Source organism: Pelodiscus sinensis, chromosome 14, assembly GCF_049634645.1.
Source record: "Pelodiscus sinensis isolate JC-2024 chromosome 14, ASM4963464v1, whole genome shotgun sequence".
Classification (NCBI taxonomy): Eukaryota; Metazoa; Chordata; order Testudines; family Trionychidae; genus Pelodiscus; species Pelodiscus sinensis.
Genome location: NC_134724.1, coordinates 29,732,175 through 29,749,477, shown reverse-complemented (window position 1 = coordinate 29,749,477; position 17,303 = coordinate 29,732,175). Strand labels below are relative to the sequence as shown.

Here is a 17,303-nt window from a genome sequence, read left to right as displayed (position 1 = left end):
TGAAAGTACATTTTCATGATTGAGCTGAGTAGGTGAATTATCTGTCTGTGACCTGTTATATCATATACATAATCTATATATAATTAGTAAGGCCAAACAGTTTTTCTTAAACAGATTCCCAGTGGAAAGATCCTTTACTCTGAAGGTTTGTTTTTATCTGATCTTTGCTTGCATAGGCATTTTGTATACATGGGTCAAATCTTATTTTATGAAAAGTCAGTTTGCACTGGTGATATTTGCATCGTTCGTGTAATAATAAGACTGGGAGTTAGATCTTAGAAAGAACTTGTGTGTCTCTTGCCACAAGCAAAGAATTCAACAGCTTGTAGGAGTGCTAATTAGAGCTAATAATAACTTCACTGACCTGCCTTGGCACTGAAATGCCTAACAGAAATTGCTGTGGTCCTCCGAGGACTATTTTGTTTCTGTGAATGTGTTTGGGAAAGCTCCTAATGTCATGGTTCTGTATTTAGTATTCATTGAGTAATGATTTAAAAGTGTGTGTATGTGAGAGGCAGAGAGAGAGAGAGAGAAAATGTGATGGGAAATATGGGGAAGAGAAGGGCAAACAGGTCTATCAAATCTATTCCACTATAGGGTAAAGTTGATATTCTGAGTTAAATCACCTTGTTAAAATTGGAAATGCTGGAAAGAAAACTAGAACAGGAGTTGGATCATTTATTCAGTTAAACATTTTCTCTCCAATACTTGGACTTTTTTCATACTTTAGAATTCATTTGTGTAAGTATGCACAAAGGGGTCTGAAGGAAATCTAGGCTATAAATTGGGCAAGTGTCCAGAGAGCTCAGAGGAAGAAGTTTTGATTTTAATAGGCAGACTAGATTGCTGACTATGGAAAAAGTAATCATATCAGCTCTCGTCTTCAAAGGGGAAGCATGCCCTAGACCACCCTAATGTAAACATTTTTTAGCATCAGCCAGAAATGCCCCTCTCCCCCAAAAAAACCTTTCACAGCCCTCAGTAGAATGACAGAACTGTCTCTCCTGTTTTTTTCCCCCTTGTTGAAATGATTAGAAATAAATCCATGACATTGGAGGAGAAAGATGCCCTTTGAATTCTAACAGAACCAGGAACTGCAAATAAAAACACTACTAAGAAAAGAAAAGCCAAACACTGCTCTTATGCAGGAGCCAGTCAGGAAGTAGATGGAAAACCAACAAGAGTCCTGTGGCACCTTAATGACTGACAAATTTGTTTGGACATAAGCTTTCATAGGCTGGAGCCCACTTTGTCAGATGCACAAAGTGGAAACTTCAGTTTGGCAGGCAAAGATGGGAGTGTTACACTACTATGCAGTAGGCCAGTGCTAACGAGGTCAGTTTAATCAGGGTAGTTGTGGCCCAATACCAACAGTTGATTAAAAAGTTGAGACTACTATGGGTATTGAGGTACTCAATATGTCAAACCAGTAGTGTGGAGGGTTGTTATATTTCTTTATAGAAACATTTCTGCTGCATTAAATTTAAGGAGATGATTATGTCATCCTTCTTAAAGGAAGTACCTTCATATTTCTGTGTACCAGGAGATATTCTCTGACAGCCTCCCTTTGCTCCTTAGAATGTAGGAAGCATAGGGTGACCAGCTGTCCCAATTTTATAGGGACAATCCTGATATTCAGGGTTTTTTCTTATATAGGCACCTCTTATCCCTCCACCCTCAGCTTAATGTTTTTCACACTTGCTATCTGGTCACCCTAAGGTAACTCCTCACATCTACTAGTGAAGGGTTGTGGCTACATGCCAGAATTTAGCTCTCAGAGAGCTTTCATTCAGTAAACTCTGCATACTCTGTATCCTTGACTAAATTTGAAATGTCCTTATTTGTGAGCGTTGTACAGTGCAGTAACATAGTTGGGGTTACCCATTACCAGGATAGCTTCCCCAGTTATCACCTCTAATACCATTAGCTCACAGACATCTAACTTTCCCCACCTCTAATATCATTAATTCACAGACACTTACCTTCCTTCCTCCCCCCCCCTCCCCCGCATCCCTCTTCTGTTCTGAAATGTGATTTGTCCTTTTCATATGTGTTCATTTTTTTAAATTGTATCCTTTGGTATATATGGTTGTGACTATTTTCTTCCACTATTTGATCTGAGGAAGTGGGTCTGGCCCACGAAAGCTCATCATCTAATAAACCATCCTGTTAGTCTTTAAAGTGCTACATAGTCCTGCATTTTGCTTCAGCTACACCAGACTAACATGGCTACATTTCTATTACTTTTCCGCACAAGTATTCCTGTAAGGTTCAGTTGGACTACTTGTTTAATAAAGTACTACCACTCATTATCAGTAAAGATGACAGAATTGCTCCCCTAATCACTAAAGATGCAGAAGTTCAATACCACACACATTTGCACATCTTGCCTTACATACTTTTTAAAAAACCCCATCAAAGCAAGCTGTCGCCTAGATTTCTCATGCAGCACCTCATGCTAACTCCTCAGCTATCATGACTTTGATTTCATTTGCTAAGAAAACACCACTTGATTATTTTCCTTATAAAAAACTGTTCTCCCTTAAAAGAATAAGCTTGCAGAATGAGGTAGATTTCAATTTCTGATCCCCGGTAAGTAAAAGGTTAGCATGATGGAGATGGAGCACGATAAATTATTGGCTGATGAGCCAGCTGGCTCTCCATGCAGCATTTCACTGCAGTCTCTCTCCAACTGCTTACATGTACTGTATATTGGTGCAGCTTGAGAGATTGATCATCTAAGTTCTCTTCCCTCCTGTCTTGGTGGGCCAATTTACAACCTTCCTGAGTCAGGGATTACTCTTAACTGCACTATCCCAGGAGAACACCAAAGAATGAATTGGTTGGGTCACAATTCCTCCCTTGTGCTTGGGTGGAAGGTACTTCATCCTTTTCACAGAACAGTTTATTGCTCCCACTGCACCTATTCCTTTACATTGGGGGTTGAGCCAAAGTCAAAGCTCTTATGGGTATATCAGCAAAGCAGTGCTGTTTTCCACTCTGCAGCTGGTATTACAATTTGAGCAGAGCTGAACAGAGACCTTTCTCCTCAGCATGACTGAGTAAAGGCTGTGCCAGTTTAGCTCTCTATGATGAGCCTCTGTATTGAGTCTAGGTAAGCTACTGCTCTCTTAATTGTACGCACTTGTGAAACTGGAATTTATAGCTATGGAATCTGTTGTACTTAGAGCTACACAACTGAATAGAAACTGGCTGAGTTTAGCCAAGATCAGTCTTTGTTGTATTTCAGTCACCTTGAAATAGGTTTGGTAACCACTTTCCCTAGTGAACTTCTAAGGAATAGCGCTATTAACTTGGGTTAGAGTATAGAACTTGTCATTTTAAATGAGATTTAAGCAGTTCCTTAGAATGTTGGTTGAATACCTATAGAAAGCCCCCAGGATTCTTACAGAATACAGTGGAGCAAAGATATATAGCTTACAAATCAAGCATCTGAGACAAGCTGGAGGTTAAGCTTCTTTCAAGATATCTTACAAACATTTAGTTCCCATATTTAGGTTTGAAATAAACGGTCATTACAGAGGTCACAATTAGTGTATTCCCCAATCATGGATACAATCCATTATCAAACAATGTAAAAATATTTATCAGTACAGTGTAAGCTCTGGAGTGGAAATATTGTAAATATAACATAAAATATTTTATAAATTTGATTTGTAATTAAAATGACCAACTTTTCCTCATCCCAAAATTAGAAAATAGCCAACTAGACATTAGATCAAGCCAAAACAATAACCAATTTACCCTCTGAGAGCCCCATGTCTATTAAAAAAATTAAGCATTAGTATGTCTATTAAAAAAAATTAAGTTTCCAGACAAATAGGCTTTGTTCCTGAACAGTGTCTGATATTTCAGTAATTGCTAAAACTTATTAACACAGAGCTCCTAGTAAATGAGAACTCATCTGGACAGTTTTTGTATAGCACAGCATTTATTTTAAGTGATTGAGAAGGACAAATTTACATTTGACTGGTCTCTTAACTGAGTGGCCTTTGGAAATGAGGAGTTGTGAACACAGAGTTAAACATTAATTGATGTCCTCCAACATTCCTCATGACCCATCATTACCCAGTGGTAAAGCAGTGCTACTTGCATTATGGAATAAAATCACTCAGTGGGGCACTCCAGAATGCTTGACCCTGAAAATAGGAGAATTATGGATAAATGATTTAATATACAGAAATATGAAAATGACCAAACTAATCTCAACTCTGTTTTTTTGTATTTTTGCTCACTGTAAAATGTCTGGGATAACCAGCCCCAGTTGCGGAGCCTTGTGGGAACCTGTCTACTTCAAAGCTATAATGATTGGAAATATTTGCTGCCTTGGGGCTTTATTCTGATACCATTACTCCCACTGAATATTACTTTCCTCTGAATGGACCTAGTAACTTCAGCTGCAGAGTAAGACTACGTCTACACTGGGAAGGTGTGGTGACAAAAGCACTATTGACATGCAAAAGTCGCCAAAAGTGAAAACTGGTCAAACTAGTTTTTCTGTCTCCCATTGTTGACATTTCATGGCCACATTGCTAGCACTCCATGGACAGATAAGAGCAAAGCAATGTGAGTAAGCATTCCATGGTGCAGTGTTGTGGGAAGGCAGAGCTGTTCCCTGTACTTCTTGAGATTCCCTTGAAGCTCTGTGAGCTCTCCATGCTGAGGAATGTCAAAGCAACACAGCAGTCTCTCCAGCCCTCCCTCTGCAGCAGCAGTCTGCCTGCTGCTGTATTTCTAGTGCAGGGCAGAAAAAAGCATTCCAGTGATTTGTTTTGTGTTCCCCAAATGGAACAGTTCACTCAGCTGTCAGATACTTCATGGAGCTTTGAAAGGGGAGGAGGTGCAGGGTAGCTGAGATCACAAAACAATGAGCACAGCCATCAAGGCAACCATTGTGGGATACTGGTGGAAGCCAGTTCTCTCAACAAAACAGAGTTCACACTGGCTTTGTCAACAATAAAGGGAGGGGAAAAGACAAATGTCTCTCACAGGGTTGTAAGTTTTTCGTTGCCAAAACAGTGTTTTTCCAAATAAAAGTTGCATTGTAGTGTGTATGCTCTCACTGTTTTGTCGACAAAATATGCCAATATAGAGAAGGCCTTAGGGAATATTTACACAGCAACATTATTTTGGAATAACTTTGTTATTTTGGTATAACATCAGAGTGCACCTTCACTATAAACCTTCATTTCAAAATAATGTTAAGCTGGAGGATGTCTAACTCTGACTCATGGTAACCATCATTTCACAAGGAGTAAGGGAAGTTGAAAGAAGAGTGTTCTTTGACTTCCTGCTGCGTGTAGATTGCACCAAAAGCAGAGTTAAGGTACTTTTGACTTCAGCTACAAAATTAATGTAGCTGAAGTTGCATAGCTTAATTCGATTTTAGCCTTGCTGAGTAGACATACTCTAAGGTAGTATGCCATAGCAAAAAGTGTGGGAGAATCAAATCCTTGAAGAACAGCAGTAAGGATTGGCAGTAAGATGTGGATTTGCAATATGTAGTGCAAAGTGGCTTAATTAGTTATAGACAATATAGGTGTGAATAGCTTCTCTATTCATAATAATTTCCAATTGGATTCTTCCTTGTCACTTCCTTTTTGGTATTTACTATTAGTTGCACTTGTTGTGATTGTATTTGAATCTGGACTCCAATTAGAAAAAGCTAAATCTATTTAGTACGACTGGTAAAAGACTAATTTAACTGAAATCGAACAAGCATCTTGAACAGTGTGCATGTGCACATGCAGTTGCATTCCCATACATCCAACTCTCAAGACCATGAAGCACGTCATGCTACAAGCGTTGCTTGCTAAGAATAAACTTTCATTGGCTGATCATAAAGGGAGGTCATGAGACTCTTGCTAGCTGCTTTTGAAGGAAATTAAGTTGCATAAAACTAACACTTTTAGGGAAGTTAAAGCAGACTAACGAATAAAGAGCTGGAGCACCTTTTATGAATTCAGTAACAAGTGAGAGTTACTCTCTGAGGGTATGTCTACACTACAATGTTAGTTCGAACTAACGGACGTTAGTTTGAACTAACATTCATAGCCGCTACACTAGCGCTCCGCTAGTTCGAATTTGAATCGAACTAGCGGAGCGCTTAGTTCAAACTAGGAAAACCTCATTTTACGAGGATTAAGCCTAGTTCGAACTTACTAGTTCGAATTAAGGGGTGTGTAGCCCCTTAATTCGAACTAGTGGGAGGCTAGCCCTCCCCAGGTTTTCCTGGTGGCCACTCTGGCCAACACCAGGGAAACTCTATGCCCCCCTCCCGGCCCTGGACCCCTTAAAGGGGCACAGGCTGGCTACGGTGCCCGTGCCAGGTGCAAGCCTGCCAGCACCCAGCCAGCAGACCCTGCACCTGGCACGGCACAGAGCCACCCACCCGATGTCCCCCAGCCCACCCCCTCTTCCCGGGACCAGGCTGGCGGCTCCCGGGAGCTTGCCCTGGACCGCAAGAGGCGGGCACCTTCCTGGGCTAGTGCGGACATCGTAGACCTCGTCCACGATCTCCGCACGAGGCACAGGAAAGTGGCCGTCTAGGGCAGGAGAGCTGCCAGCCTGGCCACCCAGGAGCAGGTGTGCATGAAAATCAAGGGGGTCCACTGAGACCCCCGACCCTGAGCCCTGAGCTTACAATGGCCGTACTGGGTCAGACCAAAGGTCCATCTAGCCCAGTAGCCTGTCTGCCGACAGCGGCCAACCCTAGGGACCCTGGAGGGGATGGACCGAAGACAGTGACCAAGCCATTTGTCTCGTGCCATCCCTCTCCAGCTTTCCACAAACTTTGGGCAGGGACACCACTCCTACCCCCTGGCTAAGACTACTCCATGGACCCAACCTCCATGACTTGATCTCACTTCCCTTTAAACTCTGTTCTAGTTGTAGCCTTCACAGCCTCCTGCAGCAAGGCGTTCCACAGGTTAACTCTTTGCTTTGGGAAGAACAACAACTTTCTCTTACTAGTTTGAAGCCTGCTACCCATTCCTTTCCTTTGGTGTCCTCTAGTCCTTCTTTATGGGAACTCAGGAAGAACTTTTCTGAATGCACCCTCTCCACCCAACCCCTGCTTTTAGAGACCTCTATCCTGTCCCCGCTCCATCTCCTCTTTTCTAAGCTGAACAGTCCCAGTCTCCGTAGCCTCTCTTCATCTGGGACCTGTTCCCAAACCCTGATCATGTTAGTTGCCCTCCCCTCTCCCAGCCTTTCTCTTCCCCTCTCCCACCTCCTTTTCCCAGTCTCCCCCAGTTTTGTTCAATAAAGACAGAGTCAATGTTGGAAGAAACGTTATCTTTATTTTGTACATCAATAAGAAGGGGGGCTAGGGAAGGGTAAGTGGAAGGAGGTGAGGGAGGAATGGGGTACGAGCCCCCGATGGGGAGGACTGGGTTGGCTCTGCGGGCTTCTGGGGGTGGAAGCTCTCCTGCAGCCCCCCGATTGTCCCCTCTCCCCAGATGGCAGCCTGCGGCAAGTGCAGCCGGGCTGATGGCCGAGTGGTGTGATGTGCCCAGTGTGGGTACTCCGGGCAATCCAAGCCAGGACTGCTTTGCAAGCGGGGCACCCCTTAGAACTGTCTGTCCGGGGTGGGGGTCGGGACACTTTAAGCGCAGCCCTCGGCTAGCCTGAGACAGCATCTCCACGCTCTAAGTCCTCCTCTGATGCCCTGCCGGCACTGCTTCCGGCCATCCTTAAGCCCTGTTCAGGGTCCACTCAATGTGGACTTGCTAGTTCGAATGAGCAAAACGCTAATTCAAACTAGTTTTTAGTTCTAGACGCGTTAGTTCGAATTAGCTTAGTTCGAATTAACTAATTCGAACTAAGTTAGTTCGAATTAACGTTGTAGTGTAGACGTACCCTGAGAGTTACTGTATAAGCTGCCTTTGGTTTTCACAAATGCATTGTGGAGTAGACCATTTTAGAGAGAAATTCATCAGTAAATATTTTAAAAGCTGAGTAATAAGGGTTAGTTTTCACATCTCTCTGAAGAGGATCATAATTCATTTTGGCCAATTGCTAAAATGGATTTTATTGCCCAGTCTTGGCATATGCAGCTAGCTGGCCCCTTTTGTCTCTTTTGCCAGTTATTGCTTATTCTGCCAGGAAATCTTATGCATGCTGCTTGGAAGTGGCTACTGGCCCATCCAAATACTGCCAAGCTCTACATATGAAGCCTGAATCAGCTTCAGCAAACCATTCTTATTTGTAGCTAATACATAGGAAAAGAGGTCATTATGCTAAGACTACTCTGCTGGGCAATATAAAGTTGAAAACTGCATTATTAATGTAGTTAATGCAACTCCACTATTAACCCTGAAACTTCTAGTAGATTCAGCATAATTTTTCTATGACAAAATATGCTACTTAAGCCAGTGGTAAACATCATGGGCTCGTCTACATTGGCCCCTTTTCCGGAAGGGGCATGGTAATTTTTGAGATCGTAATAGGGAAATCCGCGGGGGATTTAAATATCCCCCACGGCATTTAAATAAAAATGACCGCCGCTTTTTTCCGGCTTTTAGAAAAGCCGGAAAAGAGCGTCTACACTGGCCAGATCCTCCGGAAAAAGCGCCCTTTTCCCGAGGATCTCTTATTCCTACTTTATTAGGCTTTCTAATTCGAACTACCATTACTCCTCGTGGAACGAGCAGTTACATTTTCGTGGAACGAGGAGTAACGGTAGTTCGAATTAGCCTAATTCAAACTACCTTCTCTGTGCCGCGTGTAGCTGCGGGCATGGAGTCTGCACTAACGGGGATTTAAAAATGGTGGCGCCCGGCAAGATGCAAATGAAACCTGGGATATTTAAATCCCGGGCTTCATTTGCAACTTTGAATAACTACATTAACCACCCTAGTTCGAACTAGGGTAGTAGTGTAGACATACCCCTATTTAGATGATAAAACTCTTATTGCTGCTGTACTTATATACAGTATCTGTAAGGAAACATAGCCACCTGTAGGTATAAGGCAACAGCCAACAAATGCATAGAACATTGTCCAACAATGGGAACTGGGGAGTTTTGGCAAAGAACACAGGGAATGTAACGGGATCTTAATCTTCAACATCCAAGCAGAGTAAGACCAATTCTTGGATCAACATTTTCAAACGTGGGTATCTAAACTTTAATTCCTAAGTCCATATTTAGATGTCCTAAATTGAAGAGCCTGATTGTTCTGAGGCAACCCACAAATTCCACTGAATTAAATGGCATCTGCTCGTGTCTTTAACTTTTAAGTTCCCATCCTAAATATCCTCACACAATAAACTACATGGTACTCAATTTCCCTGCCTGGGAAGGGTGAAGGGCTAAGTCTAACCTCACTGGCTTTGAACTTGTAGTTGAAAGGAGTGTCATTCTGTGCATTTCAAACCAGACACTTAGGCTGTGTCTACATTGGCACCCCTTTCCGGGAAAGGGATGCTAATGTAGACTTCGGAATTGCAAATTCCGCGGGGGATTTAAATATCCCCCGCGGCATTTGCATTAACATGGCTGCCGCTTTTTTCCAGCTTGGGGATAAGCCGGAGAAAAGCGCCAGTCTAGACATGATTCTCCGGAAAATAAAGCCTTTTCCGGAGGATCTCTTATTCCTACTTGAAAGTAGGCTTTATTTTCTGGAGAATCACGTCTAGACTGGCGCTTTTCTCTGGCTTATCCCCAAGCCGGAAAAAAGCGGCAGCCATGTAAATGCAAATGCCGCAGGGGATGTTTAAGTCCCCCATGTATTTGCCTATTCCAAAGTGCTACATTGGCATCCCTTTTCCGGAAGGGATGCCAGTGTAGACACAGCCTTAGAAGAATGGTTGTTACCTGAATAATTGAGAATAACTCCATTGAGGTCAAGAGTTATAATGATGTAAAACTGATATGAGACAAGAATCTGACTCTGGTATGCAAGGCTACTGCAACCAGAGTTTAACCTTTGTAACTAAACTCTGCAGACCATTGTAGCCATGTCTGTACAGAGGAGAATAAAAAGAGCAGATTTTACATATATATTTTTTAGCTTTGCCTGTGCTTGGTTCCTGAATCAAAGAATTATATTTAAATATGAGACACTAACTTGGATGTGCCTGCTAATTCTAATGGGACACATGCTGAATATGCTTCTTGGAAGACTAGGTAGATTCTAAGCTAGGGAAGCAAAGTGGAGTCTATTGACATAATTGTGCCTAGACTACAAAAAAGAATGGCGATCTTGTTATCAAAGGTGCCAGAGATGGCAAGCATGGGAGAATGGGCCCAGGCATCAAGTGAGCTCTCGAACCTTAGCAGAACTGGAATCCGGTAACTTGCTGTCATGTTTTTGATGAATGAACTGCACTTTCAACACACAAGGTTCTGAATGAAGCTGGGCAAAGTTTACATTATAAACCTCATATTAGAAACAACTCCCATATGAGTTGTATTCAAAGTTTAAAACGCAGTGTAGGCCTGTTAGTGTTTTTGCTAAGTGTTTCAAACCTTTCAAGTACCTATGGCTCTAGCTGTGTGGGAACCTGGAACACATTATAATTTTGAGTGAAATTGGTTTTGACTGAATGAGGTTTTTCATCAAGGTTTTGTCATATCAGACCTGAAATGCAAAGTGAAGCTTGGGGTGAAGAATCCCCTGCCCCTAAATTGGAATCACTCTGCAAGTGATGTGTATAGTATCCTCTGTTCAGGGAATAGTTAATAGAATAGTTAATATAAAATCACAAACCTTTATTACAGCTATCAATAAAGGACAGCCTTCTTCTGTAGATTCACAACTCTACCTCTCACTTCATTCTTCGGAGGAAAATAAATGATCCCCTCCAGATTTAAAGTTTTGGAAAATTTCTGCTACTTAGAATGTATGGTTTAACAGGTTGAATATAAAATTAACTTTGACAAAGTAGAGAGGTTTAGTACTCGAGTTTTGTGGTTGTGCCATATTCCAAAAATCAAAGGGAAACTCTGACATAAAGTGACAAAATCCTATGGAAAAAGGGGGTGCACCACCTTAATGATTCTATACACAGCTCCTCCGGCATAAGATTTAAAAAATGTATCCTTTTCAACCCAATTACATACTACCAATAAATAAATTAATGAGGCAATTTGTAAAATTTCTGGAGACCTTTTCTCCTGTTTCAGAAAATATTCTTCATCAGAGCACTTTGCACTATTGGTTCAAGAGAGTCTTCAAGCAAATACATATTTTAACTGTCAACAAACATGTTAGAGGTCAGATTACCTTACATTCTTTCAGAACAGTTTCCTTTCATTAAAAGCAGTTACATTTTCTAATAAATACAGACAGTTAGAAATGTTATTTTAATGGTCATGCATTTGATTAAGAGAACACAATGTTAGAAAAAGCATTTAGAGTCCCAGAGGTCAGTAGCTCAATCTTTATAGCACAAACTTTGAAACAAAAACCATGATTGCTAATTATATCAGTTAGTATATTACCTTTTCTCTTCCATCCATGTGTATTTGCTTGAGTAAAGATGAATAAAAGCAACAAAAGTGAAAGAAATGACAAACTTTTCATTTCTTCTCTCTCCACACGAGAACTGAGGCTTTCACTTCCAATTTTCTGCTGCCAAAGAGACATGGAAGACTATCAATACTTTGGAAGGAATGGTTACCCATTAATCGTTAACCCTTAACCTTTAAGTGCTCTGCCCACTGTTTCAATATTTTTCTTCTGTCCCTTGCTCTAATTTGAACTGAATTTGCTTTTGTCCAAATAAATTGTTTCCTTTTATATTGCTTTTACCAGAAATTAAATTTAGAGCTGGATCCCTACCTTATTCAGCAATGCTCAGTTTTGAACAGATCGCAATGAGGGTGAATATTCTGTTCTGAAATACAGCTGAAGGTCGTGGGTAGTTAGCTCAAAGTTGGTTGGCCAACAGCTTAGTCTGAACATATTGCAAAATGACCAAAGGAAAAGAAGACTAAACTAAATAGTTCACAAACCTAAAGACATTCAAGTTGGGGTGTGTGGGTGTGTGTATAGAGGAGAACTGGGGGCGGATCAAACATTATACAGTGAAATGCCTCATTTAATAAACAGTTCTGCTAACTTCAGAGGAGTAGTAGATAACTGTACAAAAGCAAATGCTTTTTAGTGTAAATTAAGCAGGCAGATTTTTATTATGTGAGAAATTCATTAGCAAAGCACTATTAACTGACATTTCCCTCTACCGGTAATTGTAACAATACCTGCAGTAAACGTAGGTATGTTTGGTTAGTTTTCAAAGAAAAGTCATTCTTCATATGATACATTGTCTACTGAAAATCTGAGTGTACAAATGTCACTATAAATGTGTATGTGTACAGTATTTGTTGTGCTATGACAGGGTGAAGTGGTCCTTTCAAGTAGGCAAGGAGCACTGCTTGTTTCTGCCCTGGTCATGTGTAAGGTATAGTGATGTGACTATGGACCCAGTCAGACACATGAAGAGAACATAGTACATTATTTTTTTATGCTGGTACAGTTCCTCCTAGGGAGACATTCTGACACTCTTTCTCCCAGTGGAGTAACGCCTTATATTAAATGTAGTCCCACAAAGTTCAGTGGAACTATTTTTTTGGGATGAGACGTTACTTTGTTGTGACAAGCTCATTCCAGAATGTATAGCATAATGCCTTGAGGAAGAGAACTTGATGAATACAAAACTGTTTTCACTGCTTGATCCAGTGCACCACTTTACATATAGCTTGACTCAATGGTTCCAATCTCACCCTGGTTAAAATGTAATGTTTAGTATTTCTATTATAAACTTGAAAATCTGAAGATCACTTTGTCTTCTTGAAATATTAGATCTCTACATAACGTTTTTTTCTTAACAAATGTAGCTTTTAAGCTAGGTTCCTGTGTTATGAGGTGGGAGCTCAGCTGTTTCCATGGCACTACCTGCCTTTAGTAGACTCTTGGGAAATTGAGCAGCCAAGGACAAAAGGTTCCCCAACCCCAGGGGATTCCCTGGAGACATGAATCCAGTCCCCCAATTGTCCTGAATTTCCTTGAGATCTTTCTGGGTGTCCCAGAAACAGCCACCGCCAGGAAAGTCCCTATTAGTCCTCCTCCAATGGAGCTCTGGTGATGAAGAGGCACAGGACTTCCATGGAGCTTAGGGGGACTACTGTATTTGAGGCAGGCCCTCTCTAATTGAACACTGTTTGGTTGAACTCTTAGTATAGTCTATTGTGACTTTTCTCCAAAATCCCCTCACATGAGATTTATGGAGTGGAAGATCTGAATGTTGCAGGTGAGTCTGCCTCATGCACTTGGATTAATCCCTATCCGCACTGTGCAGGTACCTATGTTCCATCTTCATCTTGGTATCTCACTTGTACTCACAGGTGTTGGCAGTGGAGTTTTGTGAACCAAATTCACCATTTAGACAACTTCAGCTGAACCTTTTCATGTAGCTTTTCCTGGGAGTTCATAGTCCCTTGAGGCTTATTTTTGAGTTTCCTGTTGAAACAAAGCAAAAAGTCCTCACAACAAAGTAGAAATGTGATTACAGAAATTCTGTTGTTATCCACCTGTTTTCACAATTCAGTTAGACTTGTTCAAATCTTGCTCCAAGTTAACTAACAGATGTAGGAGCTATGTGAAAGCTATCATGAGTTCCATGGGCCCACAGAAAACCCACACTGGCTACTTCTAATCAGTTCTGACTTTTTTTTATTATAGGTTCACACAGCTCTAGTTGGGAGGATTACTTAGATGGAAAGACATTTGCAGCCTTCAAATCCTACATTTCACCCATATTTCAAGGGTTCCTTTACGAACTGGGACATCTTAAATTAGAAAAAATGAAGCCAAGAGTAAAGGCATATGATTGAAGTGGAAGGGTGTCATTCTCCCCAGAGCTGGAAGATCTCATTAATGAGAAGGTAAGGATACAGGAACTATATTGTCAGAATCGTTAAGTAGAATTGGTGGACTTTAGAGAATATTTTGTAAACTCTTTGCTATACTTTGAAAGGATTTGCTATTTAGAAATAGCAAATAGTTCTGAAGTGCTTATAAAGCATTTTCTCTCTATCTACACGGGATAGAACAGCTGAAACCAGAAGCTAAAAGATTAGAAATATCAGATGACCCATAATGTGTTTTTTTCCCCCGTCTAGCATGTCAACTCCTTAATTTGCAAGACTGCGCCTGTTATTTTTCACTAATCTAACATGGTGATCACATGGTGATCATCTTGGGATTGCAACATTTAGTATTTTGTTACAGTGGCAAGTCTGCTAGTCCCTGTGTGTCACCCGTTATTTAAAAAAGACATTGCAATTGTAATCAGTACAATTCATGTCTGTGTGACTATTGGACAGGTGCAACCGAGCAGCAATCACTAACCCATTCATTAATAGTAGTAAAAGAGATCAAGGTAAATGATACATGTGTTTGACTATATCTATATCCTGTTAGTTTACTAATGTAAATAATGTAGATACTAAATCCTTTCCATGTTTTAATTGCCTTTACTTTATGTATGCGACAGTGTTCAGCTTATCTGAAGATCAAAGACTGCAGGAAACTGGTAATATTATCTATACTGTCTTCAGTTTATTTATCCCTTTTTATACTGAATGATCAGCCATTCCCTTATGCAATCCAGTGTAACTAGATCACCACTGGTTCACAGGTATAGCTAGAAGGAAAGTGAATCTCACTTTGGGTGCATAGGCAAGAATGGGGGACAGAGGTGAGCAGGACAGGAGGGATGGCCACCTTCCCCCCACCCCAACTTGTCTGTGGGGTGGGAGGAATGGACATGCTGACCAGGGGACCCAAGGATGCCTATTCTGCTGCCTGCCAGCGATCCAGCCTGGGAGCAGTGTTCCAGAGGGTTCTTGCCCAGCTATTCCTGCTCCCCAGCTGGAGCACTGGGATAAAGTGGGGCAGCCCCTAAACTCTGACCCTGCTCCCCAGCTGGAGTGCCTGAGCAGAGCATGGTAAGCACTGGCACCCCGACCTTGCTCCCTGCCTGGAGTACTGTGGCGGAGTGGAGTAAGTCCCCCATGTCCCAACCCTGTTCTCCAGCTGGCTCACTGGGTGGAGCGAGGTAAGTCTCTGTGCCCTGCTCCCACTCCCAGGCTGGAGCACCAGGCAGGCTAGTACAGGACGGGACTGGATGCAAAGTGGGTGGGCCACGGTCCACTCAGGCCCACTCATGGCTATTCCCTTGCTGTGGACACACTGGAAAAGGAATGTTAACTCCCAAGGATAGGTGGGTGAGAGCTCACGGCCCCAACATTGCATGCTGTGCTCAAAACACTAACAGCCTGTTTCAGCTATAAAAGAGAAACCTCAGGCCTTATCCTGCATCTCTAGTGTGATGAACTTTGAACAGGGAAAGTTTAAGCCACGGGATTGTGATCTTCTAAGTATTTACTTGGGATATCTAGGGAAATGCATGGGAAGATTTTTAACAATTCTACTCATAAGCTGCCTTTGGATTCTGACCTGTTGGAATGACTCCAGAGAGACTTTTGTGCAAACCAGCAAATTCACCAACAGTGCTACAATTCTGCTCTAAGGATTTGCCAATCACTTGTAATGTGTATGATTCTTTAACCATTTAGCTATTTTTCTTTTATTAGTAAAATCTTTAATTTACTAAGAATTGGCTGACAGCATGACATTTGGGTAAGATCCTATATGTATATTAATCTGGGGGTGTCTCATCTTTTGGGATTAGTAAAACCAAATGTACAATGAATTGGGTTTGCAGTAACCTCTTACCATATTAGACTCATTTGTCTGGATGGGAATCGGGCTGGCATAAAGGGGGCAGCGTTTTGGCTTCTCATTAACCACTGTGGTGCTACAGAAACTCATCTTGTTACTGGTCTGGTGAATCTGATTAAAGAATAAAGCACCCGTTTGTGGGATGCTCAAACCTGAGTGTGATCCATTCTAGGCCACGGTTACTGTTTATTTAATCATTCAATGGATGTTATCATTAGGAGGTACTTTCAAATGTCTATATTTTTGCTCCTTCAGCATATGGTTACTTGTTCTAGTTTCAGAACCTGCCTTCATTTGGAAGGCTAGAAGAATCTGAACCCCACATTAGAACTATAAACCCCACATTTGTTGTCAAACAAAAACCTGGAACCAATTCCATTATCTTATTTATTGTCCTACCTTAGTGACAACAACTCCCGCTTCCCCCCCCCCCCCCCCGATACCATGTTGTGCTAGACTTGGGTACAAACTGAAAAGACAGACACTGAATGCAGGGAGTTTGTGTAAGTTTTGGGGGAGGAGGGGCAAGGGCTGCCCCAGGGCCTGGCAATACAAAAGGGCCAGGAACTCCCAGGATCCTTTAAATTGCTGCTGCAGCCCCACACAGTGTGCTCCAGATAGCACTGAGCGCTGCCTGGGGAAGCCCCACCCCCATCAAATTCCACATTGCGGACAATGGTCATGTTATTGTGATACTCCTGTTTCTAAGTAATACAATATAGAGAGCAAATTCATATTTTGCTAGCAGCACTAGAAATTTGCCTTCTAGGCAGTAATACAAGTGACAATGGCTAGAAAACCAGGCAGTGCTTTGGGAATACTTGTACAGTATTTGAATGAGAGATTCCACAGCATGCATTTAAGATAAGTTGATGTAGCATAAAATTGCATGCTATGGGACATTAGTCAACAGAAAGCAGATGCCATTGTTTTCTAAGGGAAGTCACTGCTCACAATGGCCCCTTGCATAGCTATCCTGTTCACACTACGTGTTATCAGTGTCTTTTTCTTTTTCCTATGTCTAATCGCTATTTGATGTACATGAGTAATTCCAATTAACTTTAATATGTTCTCATCAAGGTAAGAATGGATCTTTTACAATATAATGCACTTTAGAGGTAGAGATTCCTGATTAGATACAAAGAAAAAGTGCTTCATATCTAGATTGTAACGGAGCCAATCCTGCCACACATTTGACAGGTCACTAAATAAATCTGTTGCAAGTTTTGTGTGAGCTTCTCTGTCCCGATTGCATTGCAGACTGGCTCTCGTGACTAAATTGTAATCAGTAATACATACAGATCTCACACGTATCAGATTCAGAGTATCAGAAAGGCAAGATCTGGTAATGCTTCAGCAATTTCTAGCTTTGGCAATGACCAGTGAGAACAGATGACCATTTTATTAAATGTTATTTCTTTATTTAAATTTACTGGCTATATCCCCTGTTTGAAGGAAGGATTATATTATCATAGGAAGTTAGCTTTCAATAGGTTTGGAAGTAGATAGTGACTGCAGTAGACCTAAGACATA

The 17,303-nt window shown here is 41.5% G+C and overlaps 1 protein-coding gene across 5 annotated transcripts in view; it reads right to left on the bottom strand.

Moving 5' to 3' along the window:
* The window catches only part of LIPC (lipase C, hepatic type), an 88,089-nt gene extending 76,128 nt beyond the window's left edge, over positions 1-11,961 (bottom strand). For 2 of the 5 annotated variants that reach the window (XM_025190032.2, XM_025190040.2), the window contains exons 1-2: positions 11,808-11,961; positions 11,468-11,597 (exon numbers count right to left, since the gene is read on the bottom strand). In XM_025190032.2, the coding sequence (XP_025045817.1) occupies positions 11,468-11,485 (18 nt within the window). In that variant the 5' untranslated portion in view covers positions 11,486-11,597; positions 11,808-11,961. The remainder of the gene's footprint in view (positions 1-11,467; positions 11,598-11,807) is intronic. The other 3 variants (XM_006112462.4, XM_014579003.3, XM_006112463.4) reach the window with 3 other exon arrangements.
* Between the last annotated feature and the right edge of the window lie 5,342 nt (positions 11,962-17,303).